Source organism: Ranitomeya imitator, chromosome 5 (genome assembly GCF_032444005.1).
Source record: "Ranitomeya imitator isolate aRanImi1 chromosome 5, aRanImi1.pri, whole genome shotgun sequence".
NCBI lineage: Eukaryota > Metazoa > Chordata > Amphibia > Anura > Dendrobatidae > Ranitomeya > Ranitomeya imitator.
The window spans coordinates 582,914,205-582,939,592 of record NC_091286.1 but is presented as its reverse complement, the minus strand read 5'-3'; the positions used below and the strand labels follow the sequence as shown (position 1 = coordinate 582,939,592).

General features: G+C 44.0%; 1 protein-coding gene across 1 annotated transcript in view; it reads right to left on the bottom strand.

The window, feature by feature from the left end:
- Nucleotides 1–25,388, bottom strand: part of LOC138638522 (galactose-3-O-sulfotransferase 2-like) — a 59,545-nt gene that overhangs the window by 3,980 nt on the left and 30,177 nt on the right. The window contains exon 3 of the mRNA XM_069727894.1: nucleotides 3,828–4,314. Coding sequence (XP_069583995.1) covers nucleotides 3,828–4,314 — 487 coding nt within the window. The remainder of the gene's footprint in view (nucleotides 1–3,827; nucleotides 4,315–25,388) is intronic.

Sequence of the window (25,388 nt, the reverse complement as noted above, 5' to 3'; positions counted from 1 at the left end):
CGCCGACTTTTGGCAAAGTCGGGTTTCATGAAACCCGACCCGACCCCTGTGTGGGGTCGGCCATGAGGTCGGCGATCTTCTGAACTGGAATCGGAATTCCGATACCGATTCCCGATATGTTTAAGATATCGGGAATCGGTATCGGAATTCATATTAATGTGTAAAATAAAGAATCAAAATAAAAAAATATTGAAATACTTACCCTCGGACGCACCCTGGTTGTAACCGGGAGCCTTCGATGATGTCGCGGCTTGTGATTGGCCACGTGACGCCCATGTGACCGCTCACGCGACCAATCACAAGCCGCGACGTCATCGAAGGCCCTTCAGGCGCTCATTCTTAGGAAGGAAGGCTCCCGGTTACAACCAGGGTGCGTCCGAGGGTAAGTATTTCAATATTTTTTATTTTGATTCTTTATTTTACACATTAATATGGATCCCAGGGCCCGAAGGAGAGTTTCCTCTCCTTCAGACCCTGGGAACCATTAGAAACCCAATGCACTGCATTGGGTTTCGTGTTTCGGCCGACCCCAACCCCGACTTTTCTATAGGATCGGCCGATTTCACTCGACCCGACTTTTGAAAAAGTCGGGTTTCGTGAAATCTGACCCGATCCTATAAAAACAAAAGTCACTCAACCCTAATCTTGACAACACACAGGTCCTGTCAGGACTCTGCATGTGGAGATATGGTGGACCTCCTCCCACCCGCTCCATGAAGGTCCACTAAAACCAGCCCATAACATAACTTAACCTTCACAACACGTAGTGTGCAGGAGGAAAATACTCTGGCTTCATATCTCTGACGCCATTAAGCGCAGTGACACATATCTCCCCTCTATTACATTACCAGTAACTTTGTCACATTGTCGATAACTATAAAATTTCAATACTAGAAAAAGACATGGAATTATCACAATCACAGGATCGTTAGACATGTTAATGATCTGCAAATTATAAAAAAAGGAAACCATATTTTGGTGGTGCTTTTCTGCAAAGGAGACAGGACGACTGCACCAAATTGAAGGGAGGATGGATGGGTTCTTGTATCGCGAGATTTTGGCCTACAACCTCCTTCTTTCAGTAAGAGCATTGAAGATGGGTCGTGAATGGGTCTTCCATCATGACAATAACCCAAAACACACAACTAGTACAACTAAGGAGCAGCTCTGTAAGAAGCATTTCAAGGTCCTGTAGTGGCCTAGACAGTCTCCAGACCTGAACCCAATACAAAATCTTTGGAAGGAACTGAAACTCAATGTTGCCCAGTAACAGCCCTGAAACCTGAAAGATCTGGAGAAGATCTGTATGGAGGAGTGGGCCAAAATCCCTGTTGCAGTGTGTGCAAACTTGGTGAAGAGCTACAGGAAATGTCTGACCATAATAATTGCAAACAAAGGTTTCTGTACCAAATATTATGTTCTTATTTTCTATTGTATCAAATATTTATTTCATGCAATTAAATGCAAATTGATTATGTAAAAATCATACAGTTTCATTTTCTGGATTTTTTTTTTATAAGATTCTGTGTCTCACAGTTGAAGTATACCTACAATAAAAATTACAGACCTCTCCATTCTTTGTAAGTGGGAAAACGTGCAAAATTGGCAGTATATCAAATGCTTGTTTTCCCCACTGTAAGTGCATGTATTTCTAGATTTGGAGCTCATAGTCGATACTGAATAAATCAAGATGTTTTGGATATTTTGTTTCCATTTTTTCAGCATATACATACAGGTTAGACATGTTAATACATTTCAGCATAGACATGTTAATAGTACATGTCTATCCGTCCTGTGATTTCCATAATTCCATGACTTTTCCTTATTGGTGTTGCAATTTCTATGTTGAGTAGAGTATATAGCTAAGTGCAAGGTCAGAATGTGACTGCTTTTTTAGGCCACTCTGAAGATTTTCAAAACAAGAATGCAAAAATTATGTAACTCAGGACTTCATCTGAAAGGGTTGGTACAGGATGTATAAAAGGTATAGCTGTCAACATGGTAACTCTCAAAAATGATTACTGCTTACAGTGAGTTAATTGTTGGCAGAAAGACATTTCTGTACATTTAAAGCATAATGATCAACCATATAATGGAGACCCCACTCCCCTATATCTCGTATCAACCAGAATGTCCTCTGCACATTGGCATAAGGGTGTACCACCTTGACAGTAATCCAAAAAATATAAAAAAAGACAACAGGAACTTTGAAAAAGTGTGGATGTATTAGCAACACATAGTGTGCAATATTTCGGCTCAGCAATTCGCTTTCCACAAATCACAAGCTTGAGAAAGGCTAATAGCTGAGCCAAAATTTTTCAGTGACCCTGTTGCGTTGTTTTGATAATTTTTAAAAGTATAATGAAATATATACTGTCCATTTAAAGTCAAATAAAAAAAAATATATGACAGCTAATAAATTCCAACTACACATAATGTTAAAATATTATCTCTGTAGGGAGGTTAAAGTGTGCCGGTCACTGACCTTTTCATGTAAGAACACTCTTGCTAGTCCTATACTAAATGTAAAAATGTAACTGATTAAAAATTAAGAAAACTGGCCTTGAGCAACTCATAAAAGACCCAATTCTACAGAAGACGTCTGGTTCACAATTATGGGCTGTGGAAGCCTGTCATACTAACATGCTAAGCAACATCCCACAACCCTCCATGGAAGCTTAAGTGTCAAAACATGAGATATACCTGGCTGACATCATACAGCCAGTGCCTGATACATGCTGCCCACGGATTCGGCAACAAGTATCAGTCAACAGGTTCACTGTAATGGCCAAGCCGAGTGTTCATTTGTATAGGTAATATAGTGTTCGTTTGAATTCGCTTTAAGCTACTATTCAAGAAGATTTGGACTTTATCTAGGTCTCCAGCATCAAAAGAGTTGTTTTTTTTTATCAATCTTGATAAGTTAATGTCAATCTTTATTTTAGCCCTCAGTATATGGCAAATCTTCTAAATGAGCCAAATAAAACTGGAAACATCAAGCTTAAAGAGGTTGTCCTATCCTTTGAAAAGGGGATAACGCCCTGATCGCTAGGAGTCGGAGCACTTAAACGCCCATCGATACTGGGAACCTGGGCTCTGAAGAGCACCTTGTGAATGGAATGGTGGTCATGGTGGTCAACCATTTGTACTGCCATTAAATGTATTCTTAATGGGAATGTTGAAGATCACCCGAATGCTGCGCTCCCTTATTTCCAGTGGTCAGAATAAGAAAAAATGAAGCAGGAGCAAGAATGATCAACCACCACTCTATTCACACAAAGATCTTCAAAGCTCATATTCTTAGAATTGATGAAGGTCCCAGCAATAAGATTCCTAGCGATTGGGAAGTTGGCCCTTATCAGATGCATAGGGCATAACTTCGTACAATCACTTTAATAAAATTTGCTCTGTTAGGGTACGTTCACATTAGCGTTGCGCCGCTGTTGCGTCGGCGACGCAGCGGCGACGCAGCGGCGACGCGCCCCTATGTTTAACATAGGGGACGCGTGCGTTTTTTGGGTGGCGTTTTTCGCCACGTGCGTCGTTTCCGACGCTAGCGTCGGACGCAAGAAAATGCAACAAGTTGCATTTTCTGTGCGTCCGATTTTTGTCAAAAACGACGCACGCGTCGCAAAACGCGCGCGTTTTTGCGCGCGTTTGCGCGCGTTTTAACATGCGTCGCGCGTTGCGTCGCCGACGCAGGGCGGCGCAACGCTAATGTGAACGTACCCTTAGTCAACAAGCAACCAGAGCTAAGAGTTGAAATAATAAATGAAGTCTACTTATTTTTGTTCCTTTAAATAATTATTGAATCATTCATTACTCACCTCTGTAAACTTGAAGTGCATATGATGACACATAATATTAAAAATATTTTTTGTTTTTTCAGAGAATCCATTCACATAAGCGGCTTTGAAATAACTTGGATAGGAGAATTGAGCAGAGCGGAAAGGGAAGGCAAAGGTTAAGTTATGAAATTCTCCATAACGGAACAGAATATTTATAATTGAGCTGCTGGCCGTCTTGTGAGTTTTTAGGAAGAAGATGTTGTTCTTGGGTTGACAAGATTCAGATTCCTGAATTAAAACGGTTTCACTTCTTATTCTTGATATTAAAGCCATTAACACTTCCTTCCACCTCGGCCCTTTTAATCTCTCAGACAATTGATCTTTTTGCAAATAACGCAAAAGTTCAGATGCAATATCTTGTTCTCTGATGTAATTGTTGTCACTTCTTTCGAGTCCATAAGTAACTCTGTCTCCATTATTGAAAGGTAATAGCTTTGAGATGAAAGGAATCTCACGTATATTATACCTGCATGAGAATAAAATAACCTTTGAGGCTAATTATTAAAACAGTAATAGTCATATAAATTAATAATTTTGATACATTTACTCTTTAAATTAAGCATACTGTTAAAACTTTATCCACACTTCTCAGTTGATAGATCTCTAAAATCAGGTTTGCTGATTGTGTCTTTTACTTATAGAGAAGAAAAGGTCGGTTCTGTTCGGCTTCTCCCTGCCCTCAGTCAATGACTGACAGGTCTCTCCCTTAACATGTACTCAAGAAGAGACCCATCGCTCAAGGGGAGTGGGTGGGGAGAATTCTCTAATGACCGAAGTTTCACCCTTCTGGCTTTTAAAGTATGTTCTTTTTCAGAAATGTTTCAGTGTCTCATTGTCAAACATACCTGCCTGAAATCATACAGCCAGTGCCTGACATGTTAAAAAACGTTATTAACAGGGGCAGCACTGGCACTGGTTCGGTCACCGCCCTGAGAGTACAGAAGTGTGGCTGTAACTGTGCCCCTGGACCTGGCTGACACTGGCGTTATATTGGGACCGGCTGACAATCAGGGTCAGGGATGTTGTTACAAATACCGTTCTCTATTCTCAGCCGCCAATGTGACTGAATAAAGTTAATTTTCTCCCCACTGCGTTTGACTCTGTGCAGGCTCCAGGCCAGGTTAGTAATTAACCCATATCTGCTGGTCAACAGCGTTTTTGTTTCTGGTGACAGGATCCTTTAACCCCTTCATGACCCAGCCTATTTTGACCTTAAAGACCTTGCCGTTTTTTGCAATTCTGACCAGTGTCCCTTTATGAGGTAATAACTCAGGAACGCTTCAACGGATCCTAGCGGTTCTGAGATTGTTTTTTCGTGACATATTGGGCTTCATGTTAGTGGTAAATTTAGGTCAATAAATTATGCGTTTATTTGTGATAAAAACGGAAATTTGGCGAAAATTTTGAAAATTTCGCAATTTTCACATTTTGAATTTTTATTCTGTTAAACCAGAGAGATATGTGACACAAAATAGTTAATAAATAACATTTCCCACATGTTTACTTTACATCAGCACAATTTTGGAAACAAAATTTTTTTTTGTTAGGAAGTTATAAGGGTTAAAATTTGACCAGCGATTTGTCATTTTTACAACGAAATTTACAAAACCATTTTTTTTAAGGACCACCTCACATTTGAAGTCAGTTTGAGGGGTCTATGTGGCTGAAAATACCCAAAAGTGACACCATTCTAAAAACTGCACCCCTCAAGGTACTCAAAACCACATTCAAGAAGTTTATTAACCCTTCAGGTGCTTCACAGCAGCAGAAGCAACATGGAAGGAAAAAAATGAATATTTAACTTTTTAGTCACAAAAATTATCTTTTAGCAACAATTTTTTTATTTTCCCAATGGTAAAAGGAGAAACTGAACCACGAAAGTTGTTTTCCAATTTGTCCTGAGTACGCTGATACCTCATATGTGGGGGTAAACCACTGTTTGGGCGCACGGCAGGGCTTGGAAGGGAAGGAGCGCCATTTGACTTTTTGAATCAAAAATTGGCTCCACTCTTTAGCGGACACCATGTCACGTTTGGAGAGCACCCGTGTGCCTAAAAATTGGAGCTCCCCCACAAGTGACCCCATTTTGGAAACTAGACGCCCCAAGGAACTTATCTAGATGCATAGTGAGCACTTTGAACCCCCAGGTGCTTCACAAATTGATCCGTAAAAATGAAAAAGTACTTTTTTTTCACAAAAAAATTCTTTTAGCCTCAATTTTTTCATTTTCACATGGGCAACAGGATAAAATGGATCCTAAATGGTGTTGGGCAATTTCTCCTGAGTACGCCGATACCTCACATGTGGAGGTAAACCACTGTTTGGGCACATGGTAAGGCTCGGAAGGGAAGGAGTGCCATTTGACTTTTTGAATGAAAAATTATTTCCATCGTTAGTGGACACCATGTCGCGTTTGGATAGCTCCTGTGTGCCTAAACATTGGCGCTCCCCCACAAGTGACCCCATTTTGGAAACTAGACCCCCCAAGGAACTTATTTAGATGCCTAGTGAGCACTTTAAACCCTCAGGTGCTTCACAAATTGATCTGTAAAAATGAAAAAGTACTTTTTTTTCACAAAAAAATTATTTTCGCCTCAATTTTTTCATTTTCACATGGGCAGTAGGATAAAATGGATCCTAAAATTTGTTGGGCAATTTCTCCCAAGTACGCCGATACCTCATATGTGGGGGTAAACCACTGTTTGGGCACTCGGCAGGGCTCGGAAGGGAAGGCGCGCCATTTGACTTTTTGAATGGAAAATTTGCTCCAATTGTTAGTGGACACCATGTCGCGTTTGGAGAGCCCCTGTGTGCCTAAACATTGGAGCTCCCCCACAAGTGACCCCATTTTGGAAACTAGACCCCCCAAGGAACTTATCTAGATGCATATTGAGCACTTTAAACCCCCAGGTGCTTCACAGAAGTTTATAACACAGAGCCATGAAAATAAAAAATAATTTTTCTTTCCTCAAAAATGATTTTTTAGCCTGGAATTTCCTATTTTGCCAAGGATAATAGGAGAAATTGGACCCCAAATATTGTTGTCCAGTTTGTCCTGATTACGCTGATACCCCATATGTGGGGGTAAACCACTGTTTGGGCGCACGGCAGGGCTCGGAAGGGATGGCACGCCATTTGGCTTTTTAAATGGAAAATTAGCTCCAATCATTAGCGGACACCATGTCACGTTTGGAGAGCCCCTGTGTGCCTAAACATTGGAGATCCCCCAGAAATGGCCCCATTTTGGAAACTAGACCCCCAAAGGAACTAATCTAGATGTGTGGTGAGTACTTTGAACCCCCAAGTGCTTCACAGAAGTTTATAACGCAGAGCCATGAAAATAAAAAAAAAAATTATTTTCTCAAAAATGATCTTTTAGCCTGCAATTTTTTATTTTCCCAAGGGTAACAGGAGAAATTTGACCCCAAAAGTTGTTGTCCAGTTTCTCCTGAGTACGCTGATACCCCATATGTGGGGGTAAACCACTGTTTGGGCACATGCTGGGGCTCGGAAGTGAAGTAGTGACGTTTTGAAATGCAGACTTTGATGGAATGCTCTGTGGGCGTCACGTTGCGTTTGCAGAGCCCCTGATGTGGCTTAACAGTAGAAACCCCCCACAAGTGACCCCATTTTGGAAACTAGACCCCGAAAGGAACTTATCTAGATGTGTGGTGAGCACTTTGAACCCCCAAGTGCTTCATAGAAGTTTATAATGCAGAGCCGTGAAAATAATAAATACAATTTCTTTCCTCAAAAATAATTATTTAGCTCAGAATTTTTTAATTTTCCCAAGGGTAACAGGAGAAATTTGACCCCAATATTTGTTGTCCAGTTTCTCCGGAGTACGGAGAAGCAGAAATATCTACAGGTAACTTTGACATAGTGGGAATAACCGAGACATGGTTAGATGAAAGCTATGACTGGGCAGTTAACTTACAGGGTTACAGTCTGTTTAGAAAGGATCGTAAAAATCGGAGAGGAGGAGGGGTTTGTCTCTATGTAAAGTCTTGTCTAAAGTCCACTTTAAGGGAGGATATTAGCGAAGGGAATGAGGATGTCGAGTCCATATGGGTTGAAATTCATGGAGGGAAAAATGGTAACAAAATTCTCATTGGGGTCTGTTACAAACCCCCAAATATAACAGAAAGCATGGAAAGTCTACTTCTAAAGCAGATAGATGAAGCTGCAACCCATAATGAGGTCTTGGTTATGGGGGACTTTAACTACCCGGATATTAACTGGGAAACAGAAACCTGTGAAACCCATAAAGGCAACAGGTTTCTGCTAATAACCAAGAAAAATTATCTTTCACAATTGGTGCAGAATCCAACCAGAGGAGCAGCACTTTTAGACCTAATACTATCTAATAGACCTGACAGAATAACAAATCTGCAGGTGGTTGGGCATTTAGGAAATAGCGACCACAATATTGTGCAGTTTCACCTGTCTTTCACTAGGGGGACTTGTCAGGGAGTCACAAAAACATTGAACTTTAGGAAGGCAAAGTTTGAACAGCTTAGAGATGCCCTTAATCTGGTAGACTGGGACAATATCCTCAGAAATGAGAATACAGATAATAAATGGGAAATGTTTAAGAACATCCTAAATAGGCAGTGTAAGCGGTTTATACCTTGTGGGAATAAAAGGACTAGAAATAGGAAAAACCCAATGTGGCTAAACAAAGAAGTAAGACAGGCAATTAACAGTAAAAAGAAAGCATTTGCACTACTAAAGCAGGATGGCACCATTGAAGCTCTAAAAAACTATAGGGAGAAAAATACTTTATCTAAAAAACTAATTAAAGCTGCCAAAAAGGAAACAGAGAAGCACATTGCTAAGGAGAGTAAAACTAATCCCAAACTGTTCTTCAACTATATCAATAGTAAAAGAATAAAAACTGAAAATGTAGGCCCCTTAAAAAATAGTGAGGAAAGAATGGTTGTAGATGACGAGGAAAAAGCTAACATATTAAACACCTTCTTCTCCACGGTATTCACGGTGGAAAATGAAATGCTAGGTGAAATCCCAAGAAACAATGAAAACCCTATATTAAGGGTCACCAATCTAACCCAAGAAGAGGTGCGAAACCGGCTAAATAAGATTAAAATAGATAAATCTCCGGGTCCGGATGGCATACACCCACGAGTACTAAGAGAACTAAGTAATGTAATAGATAAACCATTATTTCTTATTTTTAGTGACTCTATAGCGACAGGGTCTGTTCCGCAGGACTGGCGCATAGCAAATGTGGTGCCAATATTCAAAAAGGGCTCTAAAAGTGAACCTGGAAATTATAGGCCAGTAAGTCTAACCTCTATTGTTGGTAAAATATTTGAAGGGTTTCTGAGGGATGTTATTCTTGATTATCTCAATGAGAATAACTGTTTAACTCCATATCAGCATGGGTTTATGAGAAATCGCTCCTGTCAAACCAATCTAATCAGTTTTTATGAAGAGGTAAGCTATAGACTGGACCACGGTGAGTCATTGGACGTGGTATATCTCGATTTTTCCAAAGCGTTTGATACCGTGCCGCACAAGAGGTTGGTACACAAAATGAGAATGCTTGGTCTGGGGGAAAATGTGTGTAAATGGGTTAGTAACTGGCTTAGTGATAGAAAGCAGAGGGTGGTTATAAATGGTATAGTCTCTAACTGGGTCGCTGTGACCAGTGGGGTACCGCAGGGGTCAGTATTGGGACCTGTTCTCTTCAACATATTCATTAATGATCTGGTAGAAGGTTTACACAGTAAAATATCGATATTTGCAGATGATACAAAACTATGTAAAGCAGTTAATACAAGAGAAGATAGTATTCTGCTACAGATGGATCTGGATAAGTTGGAAACTTGGGCTGAAAGGTGGCAGATGAGGTTTAACAATGATAAATGTAAGGTTATACACATGGGAAGAGGGAATCAATATCACCATTACACACTGAACGGGAAACCACTGGGTAAATCTGACAGGGAGAAGGACTTGGGGATCCTAGTTAATGATAAACTTACCTGGAGCAGCCAGTGCCAGGCAGCAGCTGCCAAGGCAAACAGGATCATGGGGTGCATTAAAAGAGGTCTGGATACACATGATGAGAGCATTATACTGCCTCTGTACAAATCCCTAGTTAGACCGCACATGGAGTACTGTGTCCAGTTTTGGGCACCGGTGCTCAGGAAGGATATAATGGAACTAGAGAGAGTACAAAGGAGGGCAACAAAATTAATAAAGGGGATGGGAGAACTACAATACCCAGATAGATTAGCGAAATTAGGATTATTTAGTCTAGAAAAAAGACGACTGAGGGGCGATCTAATAACCATGTATAAGTATATAAGGGGACAATACAAATATCTCGCTGAGGATCTGTTTATACCAAGGAAGGTGACGGGCACAAGGGGGCATTCTTTGCGTCTGGAGGAGAGAAGGTTTTTCCACCAACATAGAAGAGGATTCTTTACTGTTAGGGCAGTGAGAATCTGGAATTGCTTGCCTGAGGAGGTGGTGATGGCGAACTCAGTCGAGGGGTTCAAGAGAGGCCTGGATGTCTTCCTGGAGCAGAACAATATTGTATCATACAATTATTAGGTTCTGTAGAAGGACGTAGATCTGGGGATTTATTATGATGGAATATAGGCTGAACTGGATGGACAAATGTCTTTTTTCGGCCTTACTAACTATGTTACTATGTTACTATGTTACGGTGATACCCCATATGTGGGAGTAAACCACTGTTTGGGCACACGTTGGGGCTCGGAAGTGAAGTAGTGACGTTTTGAAATGCAGACTTTGATGGAATGCTCTGCGGGCGTCACGTTGCGTTTGCAGAGCCCCTGATGTGCCTAAACAGTAGAAACCCCCCACAAGTGACCCCATTTTGGAAACTAGACCCCGAAAGGAACTTATCGAGATGTGTGGTGAGCACTTTGAACCCCCAAGTGCTTCATAGAAGTTTATAATGCAGAGCCGTGAAAATAATAAATACGTTTTCTTTCCTCAAAAATAATTATTTAGCCCAGAATTTTTTATTTTCCCAAGGGTAACAGGAGAAATTGGACCCCAATAGTTGTTGTCCAGTTTCTCCTGAGTACGCTGATACCCCATGTGTGGGGGTAAACCACTGTTTGGGCACACGTCGGGGCTCAGAAGGGAAGTAGTGACTTTTGAAATGCAGACTTTGATGGAATGGTCTGCGGGCGTCACATTGCGTTTGCAGAGCCCCTGGTGTGCTTAAACAGTAGAAACCCCCCACAAGTGACCACATTTTAGAAACTAGACCCCCCAAGGAACTTATCTAGATATGTGGTGAGCACTTTGAACCCCCAAGTGCTTCACAGACGTTTACAACGCAGAGCCGTGAAAATAAAAAATCATTTTTCTTTCCTCAAAAATGATGTTTTAGCAAGCATTTTTTTAGATTCACAAGGGTAACAGGAGAAATTGGACCCCAGTAATTGTTGCGCAGTTTATCCTGAGTACACTGATACCCCATATGTGGGGGTAAACCACTGTTTGGGCACACGTCAGGGCTCGGAAGTGAGGGAGCACCATTTGACTTTTTGAATACGAGATTGGCTGGAATCAATGGTGGCGCCATGTTGCGTTTGGAGACCCCTGATGTGCCTAAACAGTGGTAACCCCTCAATTCTACCTCCAACACTAACCCCAACACACCCCTAACCCTAATCCCAACTGTACCCATAACCCTAATCACAACCCTAACCACAACCCTAATTCCAACCCTAACCCTAAGGCTATGTGCCCACGTTGCGGATTCGTGTGAGATATTTCCGCACCATTTTTGAAAAATCCGTGGGTAAAAGGCACTGCGTTTTACCTGCGGATTTTCCGCGGATTTCCAGTGTTTTTTGTGCGGATTTCAACTGCGGATTCCTATTGAGGAACAGGTGTAAAACGCTGCGGAATCCGCACAAAGAATTGACATGCTGCGGAAAATACAACGCAGCGTTTCCGCGCGGTATTTTCTGCACCATGGGCACAGCGGATTTGGTTTTTCATATGTTTACATGGTACTGTAAACCTGATGGAACACTGCTGCGAATCCGCAGCGGCCAATCCGCAGTGTGGGCACATGGCCTAATTCTAAAGGTATGTGCACACGCTGCGGAAAACACTGCGGATCCGCAGCAGTTTCCCATGAGTTTACAGTTCAATGTAGACCTATGGGAAACAAAAATCGCTGTACACATGCTGCGGAAAAACTGCACGCAAACGCAGCGGTTTACATTCCGCAGCATGTCACTTCTTTGTGCGGATTCCGCAGCGGTTTTACAACTGCTCAAATAGAAAATCGCAATTGTAAAACCGCAGTGAAATGCGCAGAAAAAAACGCGGTAAATCCGCCATAAATCTGCAGCGGTTTAGCACTGCGGATTTATCAAATCCGCAGCGGAAAAATCCGCAGAGGACCAGAATACGTGTGCACATACCGAAACCCTAACCCTACCCCTAACCCTAGCCCTAACCCTACCCCTAGCCCTAACCCTAACCCTAACCCTAGCCCTAACCCTACCCCTAACCCTAACCCTACCCCTAACCCTAACCCTAGCCCTAACCCTAACCCTACCCCTAACCCTACCCCTAACCCTAACCCTACCCCTAACCCTAACCCTAACCCTATTCTAACAGTGGAAAAAAAATGTCTTTATTTTTTTATTGTCCCTACCTATGGGGGTGACAAAGGGGGGGGTCATTTATTATTTTTTTTATTTTGATCACTGAGATATAATCTATCTCAGTGATCAAAATGCACTTTGGAACGAATCTGCCGGCCGGCAGATTCGGCGGGCGCACTGCGCATGCGCCCGCCATTTTGGAAGATGGCGGCGCCCAGGGAGAAGACGGACGGGACCCCGGCAGGATCGGTAAGTATGATGGGGTGGGGAGGGACCACGGGGGGGGGGGGGATTGGAGCACAGGGGGGGAATCGGAGCACGGCAGGCGTGGAACGGAGCACGGGGGGCGTGGAACGGAGCACGGGGGGCTGGAACGGAGCACGGGGGGGTGGAACGGAGCACGGGGGGGTGGATCGGAATGCAGGGGGGGTGATTGGAGCACGGGGGGGTGATTGGAGCACGGGGGGAGCGGACAAGAGCACGGGGGGGAGCGGAGCACTGCATGGAGGGGAGCCGGAGCAGTGTACCGGCCAGATCGGGGGGCTGGGGGGGCGATCGGTGGGGTGGGGTGGGGGCACATTAGTATTTCCAGCCATGGCCGATGATATTGCAGCATCGGCCATGGCTGGATTGTAATATTTCACCCGTTATAATAGGTGAAATATTACAAATCGCTCTGATTGGCAGTTTCACTTTCAACAGCCAATCAGAGCGATCGTAGCCACGAGGGGGTGAAGCCACCCCCCCTGGGCTAAACTACCACTCCCCCTGTCCCTGCAGATCGGGTGAAATGGGAGTTAACCCTTTCACCGGATCTGCAGGGACGCGATCTTTCCATGACGCCACATAGGCGTCATGGGTCGGATTGGCACCGACTTTCATGACGCCTACGTGGCGTCATGGGTCGGGAAGGGGTTAAAGGGTTCGACTGTGACTCATAGAGTTAGGCTACGTTCACATTAGCGTTTTGCGTGTTTGCGTCGGGCGACGCAGCAGCGACGCATGCGTCATGCGCCCCTATATTTAACATGGGGGACGCATGGACATGCGTTGTGCTGTGTTGTGCGACGCATGTGTTTTTTTGCCGCAAGCATCGGGCGCAGAAAACGCAACAAGTTGCATTTTTCTTGCGTCCAAATTTCGGCAAAAAAGGACGCATGCGTCGCAAAATGCAGCGTTTTTGCGTGCGTTTTTATTTGCGTTGTGCGTTGCATCGCCGACACAGCGGCGCACAACGCAAATGTGAACATAGCCTAACTTTCTTCAATGGATGGACTAGAGATCAATATTTTGTTCCTCTTGGAGGACACCTTATTTTCATTCTTCCTCACAATGAGAATAATACCCTCCCCCCAAATGTGGGGGTATTTGAATTTCATTTTTTTATCATTGTAAAATTATAATCAAAACTTTTGGATCTGTTTTCAGAATTTAGAGCATGAAGAATATTAAAATCATTTTCTGGGATATAACCAATAATGTCTTATACTTAGCATACAACATCATTGGTTTGTCAATGTGGGTTCGATTAATGATTGTCTTGGATGTGACTTCCATGATCAAACATTAATGACCTATTGAATAGGTCTTGGAAAACAGTTTTACTTTATTTGTAGTAATGCGAGATTCACACTTTGATTTGACCATTATATTTAGCAGGACCAATCAAAGCAGTCCACCAAATACAGGTATACAATGATATTTATGCTCAACTCAAAAACATTGCCAGAATCCGTTCCTTCCTCAGCCCACAATCTACCAAAACTCTTGTGCATGCTCTCATCATCTCCCGCCTCGATTACTGCAACACCCTCCTCTGTGGCCTCCCCGCTAACTCTCTTGCAATTCTCCAGTCTGTCCTCAACTCTGCTGCCCGGCTAATCCACCTCTCTCCTCACTACTCCCCTGCTTCTCCCCTCTGCAAATCCATCCACTGGCTCCCAATTCCCCAACGAATCCAGTTCAAACTACTAACACTGATCTACGAAGCCATTCACAACCTGTCCCCTCCCTATATGTCTGAACTAATCTCCTAATATCTTCCCTCACGTAATCTTCGATCCTCCCAAGACCTCCTACTCTCCTCCACACTTATTCGTTCCTCACACAACCGCCTCCAAGATTTCTCCCGAATATCCCCGATCCTCTGGAATTCCATGCCTCAACACGTCCGATTATCCACCACCCTCGGATCCTTCAGACGGAACCTGAAAACCCACAGATCAAAGGATCACAGGTGCACTGCCTATATATAAATCATATATCTAAAGAAAAATATACAACTAAATAAATCCTATAGGGTGCTGCCAAAACGCATAGAAACAAGAAGAAAAATAGCCTATGCATAAATAAGCGCACACCTAAATATATGAAAAACACAATCTTTATTATAAACATAAACAAGGACAAAGACACATAAATCCATTAAAATCAATTAAAACCATGTGGAAAGAACCACCCTTCCCCCTGAGAGAATAATATGACCAAAAATAAGGTCTAATCCCGCATACAAAAGTATATACCAAAATAACACACTATAACATATGGATGTAGACAAATGCAATATAATTACATATAACTAATACCTATCAGGCAAAATAGCACAAATTGGGCGTCCCCAATATAATAATCATAATCAATAATACACCATAAGGGAATAAATGATAACAATAGATAAAGAAGATATAAGCCTGAAGGACCCTAAATACAGGAATATTTGTTGCTAAAAATAGCAGCAGCAAAAAATATATATATAGCTGAGCATGAAAATACATCCACAAAAAGAGAGGATATGGGTTCCAAAGTGTAGTGAGTAAATAGTGCTACCCAAAAGGGTGCTATAGGATCCCCAAATCCGTATAAGATATAATCCGATCAATGTGCCATTATCGGGAATGCCTAGAGCTCAAAGACATACCCTAAAAGCCATAAAGAATGCGGGAAGCCTCCAACAAGTTAGGGAGCAAAAAGCATCAGGGGGAGGGAGTGGAAAGAAATCCCACGCGTATCGCTGCCTCTGTGCAGCTTCGTCAGGGAATAAGCAGCAACGTTAAGTGTCAGCCTTATATACAAATAATACCGTATCCTGTTGATTACCACGCCGGGAGGCCTGTTGTGGATTCTGTTTTTGGGCTCCCTCTGGTGGTTACAGATGGTACTGGGTGACTTGTGTTCTCTGCGGTCTCTGGTGTCCACCTGTTCTATCAGGATATGGGAGTTTCCTATTTAACCTGGCTTTCTTGTCATTTCCTCGCCGGCTATCAATGTAATCAGTGTGTCTTGTTACCTCTGCTTCCCGCTTCTGTATTCTTCAGGACAAGCTAAGTTTTTGATTTTCCTGTTCCATGTTTTGCTTAATTTTTGTCTTAGTCCAGCTTGCAGATATGTGATTCCTTTTTGCTGGTTGCTCTAGTGGGCTGATATTACTCCTCATGTTCCATGAGTTGGAACATGAGTTCAAGTAATTTCAGGATGGTTTTTTGTAGGGTTTTTCGCTGACCGCGCAGTTCACTTTTGTATCCTCTGCTATCTAGCTTTAGCGGGCCTCATTTTGCTGAATCTGTTTTCATAACTACGTATGTGCTTTCCTCTCATTTCACCGTCATTACATGTGGGGGGCTGCTATTTCTGTGGGGTGTTTCTCTGGAGGCAAGAGAGGTCTGTGTTTCTTCTAATAGGGAAAGTTAGTTCTTCGGCTGGCGCGAGACGTCTAGGAATCATCGTAGGCACGTTCCCCGGCTACAGCTAGTTGTGTGTTGAGGTTCAGGATCGCGGTCAGCTCAGTTTCCATCACCCTAGAGCTTGTTTTGTTTTTTGTGCTTGTCCTTTTGTGATCCCCTGCCATTGGGATCATGACAGAGGCCCCGTCCAAGGAACCTGAAAACCCATCTCTTCAAGAAAAGCCTACAGCCTACAATAACCAAGCCACCGCTGCCAGAGCCGCCGCCTCACCGCCGCCAGAGTCACCGCTGCCAGAGCCGCCGCCCCACCGCTGCCAGAGCCGCCGCCGCCTCACCCCTACCTTCTGTCTCTTCCCCACTATCCCATAGAATGTAAGTCCGCATGACAGAGTCCTCTTCCCTCTGTACCAGTCTGTCACTGTAAACCTGTTTAGTGTAAACGATATCTATAACCTTGTATGTAACCCCTTTCTCATGTACAGCACCATGGAATTAATTGTGTTATATAAATAATAATAATAATAATATTTATTCACCAGTTAGTCCTATTAAAAAAATAAATCCAGTCAAGCAAGCTTTTCAGTGTAGTTGAGGTGAAGCTATAACATTGCACAGTGGCTAAAAGTGTCAAAAGTAAACTCTTTCCTCATATTTTAGCCAAATGAGAAACAATGGGTGAGCTACTTATAGATGACAGCTACTGCCATGGTTAAAACAACTAACAGCTAACAAACTGTCACTATGTAATAGGGTGCAGGGTTGAGTATGTCACCACGGAACAGACAGACCAACTGTTGAGGGGAATTTATTTACAGGAGTAAGATTCTCCTCGCAGGGAGTAAACAGAGGGTTAATAGAGATAAAGCAACCAGTAAACAGTTTAGCGGAGTGACTAAAAATAAAAATTACAGCTGAAACCGCGCATAAAGGGACCAGAAACAAGTGTGAAAATATGCAAACACTCGTGCAAACAATAGAAATGGCAACTGGGGGGCTTCTAGAGGCTGGACAGAACCAACCAAGAAGCAGACAGAACCACCAAGGGTCCACCCGTGACCACTGCTAAGGAGCGACCCAATGACCTGCAATGATAGTGTGGCGGGCCCCCTACCAGATCTAAAGTATCAGATGATACATCCAGATAAAAGCACAAATGTGTGAAAAAGGTGGACTTACCAGAATACAGATGCAGCAGTGTCAACGAGGTGGGCGCACATGGGGTTCTGTGGTGGAGAGCCCAGCACCAGGAAGATGAAAAGGCGTATAGGCGAGCAAACCTACAAGGGGCTGCAGCACAGCGGTGCACCGAGAGGTAGGTGCAACAGGATAAATGGATAAATACACGTGGATGCTGCGCAGGGAAGCCCCGATTACAGGGAAGGGATAGAAACACGGGCGAACCTGCAGGGAAGCGGGCACAGGGACGCTGTGCAGTAGCTACGTAGAGCCAGGGAAACCCCAGGCCGGTGGCGTCCCTGGATACGAGCGGGGGGAAGATGGCCGACAGAAGACTCAGCGTGTGACGTCACAGCTACGGAGCGGCACTGAGACCAGACTTAACCAACGCATTTCAGAGGAACTCCGTCCTCCTTCATCAGGGTTACCGGTCCCTGGGTGCAGGTTTGCTCTCCTATACGCCTTTAGGCAGGTTAACTAACATGGCTCCCAGGGAGAGGCTAGACCTGGGGCCTCCCCCAACTGCTTGGTCTGTCCTTTCCGTGCTACCATGTGACATCCTGCTGACTACGCCAAGTGTAATAGGGTGCAGGGTTGAGTATGTCACCACGGAACAGACAGACCAACTGTTGAGGGGAATTTATTAACAGGAGTAAGATTCTCCTCGCAGGGAGTAAACAGAGGGTTAATAGAGATAAAGCAAACAGTAAACAGTTTAGCGGAGTGTTCTTGTAACTTATCAGTCCAGGGAGGTCCTGACTGGAGGGTCCTTATTCCAACGTGGGTACAGTCACCAGCAGCGCTTGAGATCCTAAAGTCTCTCCTCTGTCTCCTGGGAACTGGAGACTTCAGGGTTAAGTCTTTGCAGTCTTTTCTCCCAGTGAAGCTGGAAGCAGGAAGTAACACAGTCACTCTGCTGCACAGTCTCTGTATATTAGCCTGGCAGTCTTTCTGCAGTAGCAATGCTACACACACACTGAGCAGTTTACTTGTCACACTCAGGGGTCCTGGCTTGTCACTGCGGTCACCGGGGCTGCGCCCTCAGGTTGCTGTCAGGCAATACGTCTTCTCTGATTACGGAGGCTTCCAAGTCCACATTCTCACATCCAGCCTTCACTACGGCTGGTATCTTAGCCTCAGTGCCCTCACAGGGAGCACGCTCTCTCGGGGAGCATGGCGCTGCAGCCTGCTTTCTCTCTGGCACGCTGTCCCCTCCGTCTCGCGTGCTCTGCTCTCCCGCTTTTTTCTGACCCCACCCCTCTCTCTTCCTCTCTGCACCCAGCAGTCACATGGTCCCCTCTGTCCAGGGCAGAAAGTCCTCCCCCCAATAACCCAGCTGTCCGACTAAGTGGTTCCAGGTAAGGAGCAGGGAAAGCAACCGCCTTACTTTCCCCCTCTCTTGAAGCTCGCCATTCCACGCGCGAGAACTCTTCATGAATCTCTTTCTTCTTTTGAGGGGAGTCAGATACTTGCAATTCTCACATCTCCTTCTGCCTTCCTTCTTTCACATACTGCCAAACTAAATGGTCTAGGAGTTGTTCATCAGTGAGGTTGAGCTATTCTTCCTCTACTTCGTCGGCAGCCATAGAAGAAAGTTCCTCAGACGAATTTTGTGTTGTCACATTAGAGTTTCCAACGGCATCTGACATTGTGGTACTGTCTTGCTCTAGGTGGGGCTCTTCTCTTCCTGCCGTACCACTCCCTCCAGGGGCGACATTCCCTCTAGTTAGCAGAACCCTCAGAGGGGTGAGTGGATCTCTGCCACCGCTCTTCTCGGGTAGGGCAATTTCTGGACATGTGCCACACCCTTCTGCATGACCAGCACTCACGTCTGCGTCTGTCTGGAGGGCGCTTCAGTCTGCAACGTCGACCTTGGCGGGAGACATCTCTCATCTGCGGTTGCTCTTCACCCCAGGATACTGAGTTACACTCTGGGGCCACCACTGAAGCCTTCTTCATGCTACGCACCTCTCTGCTATCTCTTTCTGGCTGCTTCCGCACTTTACCTCGGGGTATGCCGCTGGTCCCCAAAACGGCAGTCAGGGCTTTCCCCAGAGTAGACTCTCAATCTCTTCCCAGATTCTTCTTATCTTCAACCGGGAATCCTGGGTCCATGTCATCTTACATAGTTACATAGTTATTAAGGTTGATGGAAGACTTTAAGTCCATCTAGTTCAACCCATAGCCTAACCTAACTTGCCCTAACATGTTGATCCAGAGGAAGGCAAAAAAAACCCATGTGTGGTAAGCTCCACCTTGGGGAAAAAAATTCCTTCCCGACTCCACATACGGCAATCAGACTAGTTCCCTGGATCAACGCCCTATCAAGGAATCTAGTGTATATACCCTGTAACATTATACTTTTCCAGAAATATGTCCAGTCCCCTCTTAAATTTAAGTAATGAATCACTCATTACAACATCATACGGCAGAGAGTTCCATAGTCTCACTGCTCTTACAGTAAAGAATCCACGTCTGTTATTATGCTTAAACCTTTTTTCCTCCAGACAAAGAGGATGCCCCCTTGTCCCTGTTTCAGGTCTATGATTAAAAAGATCATCAGAAAGGTATTTGTACTGTCCCCTCATATATTTATACATTAACATAAGATCACCCCTTAGTCTTCGTTTTTCCAAACTAAATAGCCCCAAGTGTAATAACCTATCTTGGTATTGCAGATCCCCCAGTCCTCTAATAACCTTGGTCGCTCTTCTCTGCACCCGCTCCAGTTCAGCTATGTCTTTCTTATACACCGGAGACCAGAACTGTGCACAGTATTCTAAGTGTGGTCGAACAAGTGACTTGTATAGAGGTAAAATTATGTTCTCCTCATGAGCATCTATGCCTCTTTTAATGCATCCCATTATTTTATTTGCCTTTGTTGCAGCTGCCTGACACTGGCCACTAAATATGAGTTTGTCATCTACCCATACACCCAGGTCTTTTTCATTGACGGCTTTGCCCAGAGTTTTAGAATTAAGCACATAATTATACATCTTATTACTTCTACCCAAGTGCATGACCTTACATTTATCCCCATTAAAGCTCATTTGCCATTTATCAGCCCAAGCTTCTAGTTTACATAAATCATCCTGTAATATAAAATTGTTCTCCTCTGTATTGATTACCCTGCAGAGTTTAGTGTCATCTGCAAATATTGAAATTCTACTCTGAATGCCCTCTACAAGGTCATTAATAAATATGTTAAAAAGAAGAGGGCCCAATACTGACCCCTGTGGTACCCCACTGCTAACCGCTACCCAGTCCGAGTGTGCTCCATTAATAACCACCCTTTGTTTCCTATCCCTGAGCCAGCTCTCAACCCACTTACACATATTTTCCCCATGCCCATTATTCTCATTTTATGTATCAACCTTTTGTGTGGCACCGTATCAAAAGCTTTTGAAAAGTCGATATACACTACATCTACTGGGTTCCTTTGGTCCAGTCCGCAACTTACCTCTTCATAGAAACTGATCAAATTAGTCTGACATGAACGGTCCCTAGTAAACCCGTGCTGATACTGGGTCATGAGGTTATTCCTCTTCAGATACTCCAGTATAGCATCCCTTAGAATGCCCTCCAGGATTTTACCCACAGTAGAGGTTAAGCTTACTGGCCTATAGTTTCCGAGTTCAGTTTTTGTTCCCTTTTTGAATATTGGCACCACATTTGCTATACGCCAGTCCTGTGGTACAGACCCTGTTATTATGGAGTCTTTAAAGATTAAAAATAATGGTCTATCAATGACTGTACTTAATTCCTGCAGTACTCGAGGGTGTATCCCATCCGGGCCCGGAGATTTGTCAATTTTAGTGATTTTTAGACACCGCCGCACTTCCTGCTGAGTTAAGCAGGTGACATTTAATGGGGAATTTTTATCACTAGTCATTTTGTCTGCCATGGGATTTTCTTGTGTAAATACTGATGAAAAAAAGTAATTTAGCATATTGGCTTTTTCCTCATCCTCATCCACCATTTCACCCAGACTATTTTTAAGGGGGCCAACACTATCATTTTTTAGTTTCTTACTATTTATGTAGTTAAAGAATATTTTGGGATTATTTTTATTCTCTCTGGCAATGAGTCTCTCTGTCTCAATCTTTGCTGCCTTGATTTGCTTTTTACAGAATTTATTTAATTTTTTGTATTTATTTAATGCCTCCTCACTACCTACTTCCTTTAATTCTCTAAATGCTTTCTTTTTGTCACTTATAGCGCCCCATACAGCTCTATTTAGCCATATCGATTTCCTCCTATTTCTAGTATGTTTATTCCCATACGGTATATACTGTGCACAGGTCCTATCCAGGATGCTAATAAATGTCTCCCATTTTCTTTGTGTATTTTTGTGTCTCAGGATATCGTCCCATTTAATTGCACCAAGATCTTCTCTCATCCGTTGGAAATTTGCCCTCCTGAAGTTTAGTGTCCTTGTAACCCCTCTATTACACATCTTTTTAAAGGATACATGGAAGCTTATTATTTTGTGATCGCTATTTCCCAAGTAACCCCCAACCCTTATATTTGCTATGCAGTCTGGCCTGTTGGTTAATATTAGGTCTAGCAATGCCCCCCTTCTTGTTGGACCCTGAACCAGCTGTGAAAGGTAATAGTCTCTCACAGTTGTCAAAAACCGATTACCTTTGCTGGAACTGCAGGTTTCTGTTCCCCAATCTATTTCAGGGTAGTTGAAGTCCCCCATAATAATGACTTCTCCTTGAGTCGCAGCTTCATCTATTTGCTTTACGAGGATATTCTCCATTGCTTCCATTATTTTTGGAGATTTATAACAAACCCCTATCAGTAATTTATTATTTTTTCCCCCTCCCCTTATCTCCACCCACAGGGATTCTACATGTTCATTAAATTCACCTATATTATCACGCCGGATGGGTTTTAAGGACGATTTTACATATAGACACACCCCTCCCCCTCGCTTATCTGTACGGTCATTTCTGAACAGACTATAGCCCTGCAAGTTAACAGCCCAGTCATGGCTCTCATCCAGCCACGTTTCAGATATCCCCACCATGTCATAATTATGCTCCAACAACATTAGTTCTAATTCAAATCGAATTACAAAGGAGAACCAAGAGTCAAATAAACTGCCAAAAAATTATATAACCAATAAAAATACTATTTATTGAAAATTGTACTTAAAATTCGTACCACATATGCAATTACAGGTGATAAATCCGTGAGTACATAAACACAACAGATCCTGGATCGGATCACCATCAGGTATACAGCGTACAACCAATGTGCTCCACTAGTAAGTATAACTCGGCTGGCAAGCCGCGGCATGAAGACTGTCCATTATAGTTCATGTATAAATTGACAATAGTATATGGCAACAGTCAGAACGGCACGCCGGTCAGACATAGATTCATAACAATGCACATTAAAGTAAGTTACAAGGATTTATTTACCCATAGTTGGTGTGGTGAATCTCTTCCTGGTCCGTTGTGAGCTACCCCAACGCGCGTTTCGCGCCTGGTGATGACCGCTTCCTCAGGGGGCGCCCCCTGAGGAAGCGGTCATCACCAGACGCGAAACGCGCGTTGGGGTAGCTCACAACGGACCAGGAAGAGATTCACCACACCAACTATGGGTAAATAAATCCTTGTAACTTACTTTAATGTGCATTGTTATGAATCTATGTCTGACCGGCGTGCCGTTCTGACTGTTGCCATATACTATTGTCAATTTATACATGAACTATAATGGACAGTCTTCATGCCGCGGCTTGCCAGCCGAGTTATACTTACTAGTGGAGCACATTGGTTGTACGCTGTATACCTGATGGTGATCCGATCCAGGATCTGTTGTGTTTATGTACTCACGGATTTATCACCTGTAATTGCATATGTGGTACGAATTTTAAGTACAATTTTCAATAAATAGTATTTTTATTGGTTATATAATTTTTTGGCAGTTTATTTGACTCTTGGTTCTCCTTTGTAATTTGATTATGATTTTGAGTCGCCATTTTCTATGTGGATAGTATATACAATTTTTGGCTGATGTTCTGTTTATATATTAGTTCTAATTCGTCCATTTTGTTGGTGAGGCTTCTGGCATTAGTCTACATGCACTTGATGTTCCTCTCTGTACCTCTACTCTTTCTTAAATTATTAACTGTTCTAACCCCACCCCCCATGCCACCGCCACCCCCAACTTCCTTATTTGTGCCCAGGTCTCTGTCTGCACTATCTTCCCCTCCTATAAATTGAATACCCTCCCCCCCAATCCCTAGTTTAAACAATCCTCCAACCTTCTAGCCATTTTCTCCCCCAGCACAGCTGCACCTTCCCCATTGAGGTGCAGTCCATCCCTAGCGTAGAGCCTGTAGCCAACTGAGAAGTCGGCCCAGTTCTGCAGGAACCCAAACCCCTCCTTCCTACACCAATTCTTGAGCCACTTATTAACCTCCCTAATCTCCCATTGCCTCTCTGGCGTGGCACGTGGTACAGGCAGTATTTCGGAGAATACCACATTGGAGGTCCTTGCTTTCAGCTTGCGGCCTAATTCCCTGAAATCATCTTTAAGGACCTTCCACCTACCGCTAAGGGTACCGTCACACTATACGATTTACCTACGATCACGACCAGTGATACGACCTGGCCGTGATCGTAGGTAAATCGTAGTGTGGTCGCTGGGGAGCTGTCACACAGACAGCTCTCCAGCGACCAACGATGCCGAGATCCCCGGGTAACCAGGGTAAGCATCGGGTTACTAAGCGCAGGACCGTGCTTAGTAACCCGATGTTTACCCTGGTTACCAGCGTAAAAAAAAACAAACAGCACATACTTACATTCCGGTATCTGTCCCTTGCCGTCTGCTTCCCGCACTCAGTGACTGCCGGCCGTAAAGTGAAAGCACAGCACAGCGGTGACGTCACCGCTGTGCTCTGCTTTCACTTTACGGCCAGCAGTCACTGAGTGCGGGAAGCAGACGGCAAGGGACAGATACCGGAATGTAAGTATGTGCTGTTTGTTTTTTTTTACGCTGGTAACCAGGGTAAACATCGGGTTACTAAGCGCGGCCCTGCGCTTAGGAACCCGATGTTTACCCTGGTTACAAGCGAACGCATCGCTAGATCGCATCGCTAGATCGGTGTCACACACACCGATCTAGCGATGACAGCGGGAGATCGAGCGACGAAAGAAAGTTCCATACGATCTGCTACGACGTACGATTCTCAGCAGGATCCCTGATCGCTGCTGCGTGTCAGACACAGCGATATCGTAACGATATCGCTGGAACGTCACGAATCGTACCGTCGTAGCGATCGAAATGGCACTGTGTGACGGTACCCTAACTTTGTCATTTGTGCCAATGTGCACCATGACCGCTGGGTCCTCACCAGCCCCTCCCAGTAATCTGTCCACCCGATCAGCGATGTGTCGGACTCGAGCGCCAGGTAGGCAGCACACCGTTCGACGATCCCTGTCTTTGTGACAGATTGCCCTATCTGTTCTCCTAATAATTGAGTCCCCCACTCCCAGCACCTGTCTGGCCTGCCCTGCTCTCCTATTTCCCTCCTTACTGGAGCAGTCACTCCCCCGGCTTTCAGAGGACATGCCTGGCTGCAGCAGTGCTACCCCTGTACTGGCACCCCCCTCATCTGCCAACTTAGCAAACTTATTGGGGTGTTCCAGATCAGGACTAGCCTCCCTAGCACTCTTCCCTCTACCCCGCTTCCTAACTGTCACCCAGCTTGCTACTTCACCATCCTGCAGCTCCATCCTACCATCCCCCCCCCTCATCTGTCCCATTGAGCGTCTGCTCCGTGAGCAGAAGACTCCTCTCCATATTGTCTATGGATCTCAGTGTTGCCAGCTGCACATTTAGAGTCAGAATCTGGGTTTCCAAATGCACAACGTGCTCACATCTCGCACAGCAGTATGCACCCTCGATCGGCTGCTCAAGGACTGCATACATGTGGCAAGATGTGCACTGGATGGCATTAACAATCGTGGAGCACATTTCCTAATGGGGATTGCACCAGACAGAAAAGTTAAATAATAAATAAATAAATAAATAAA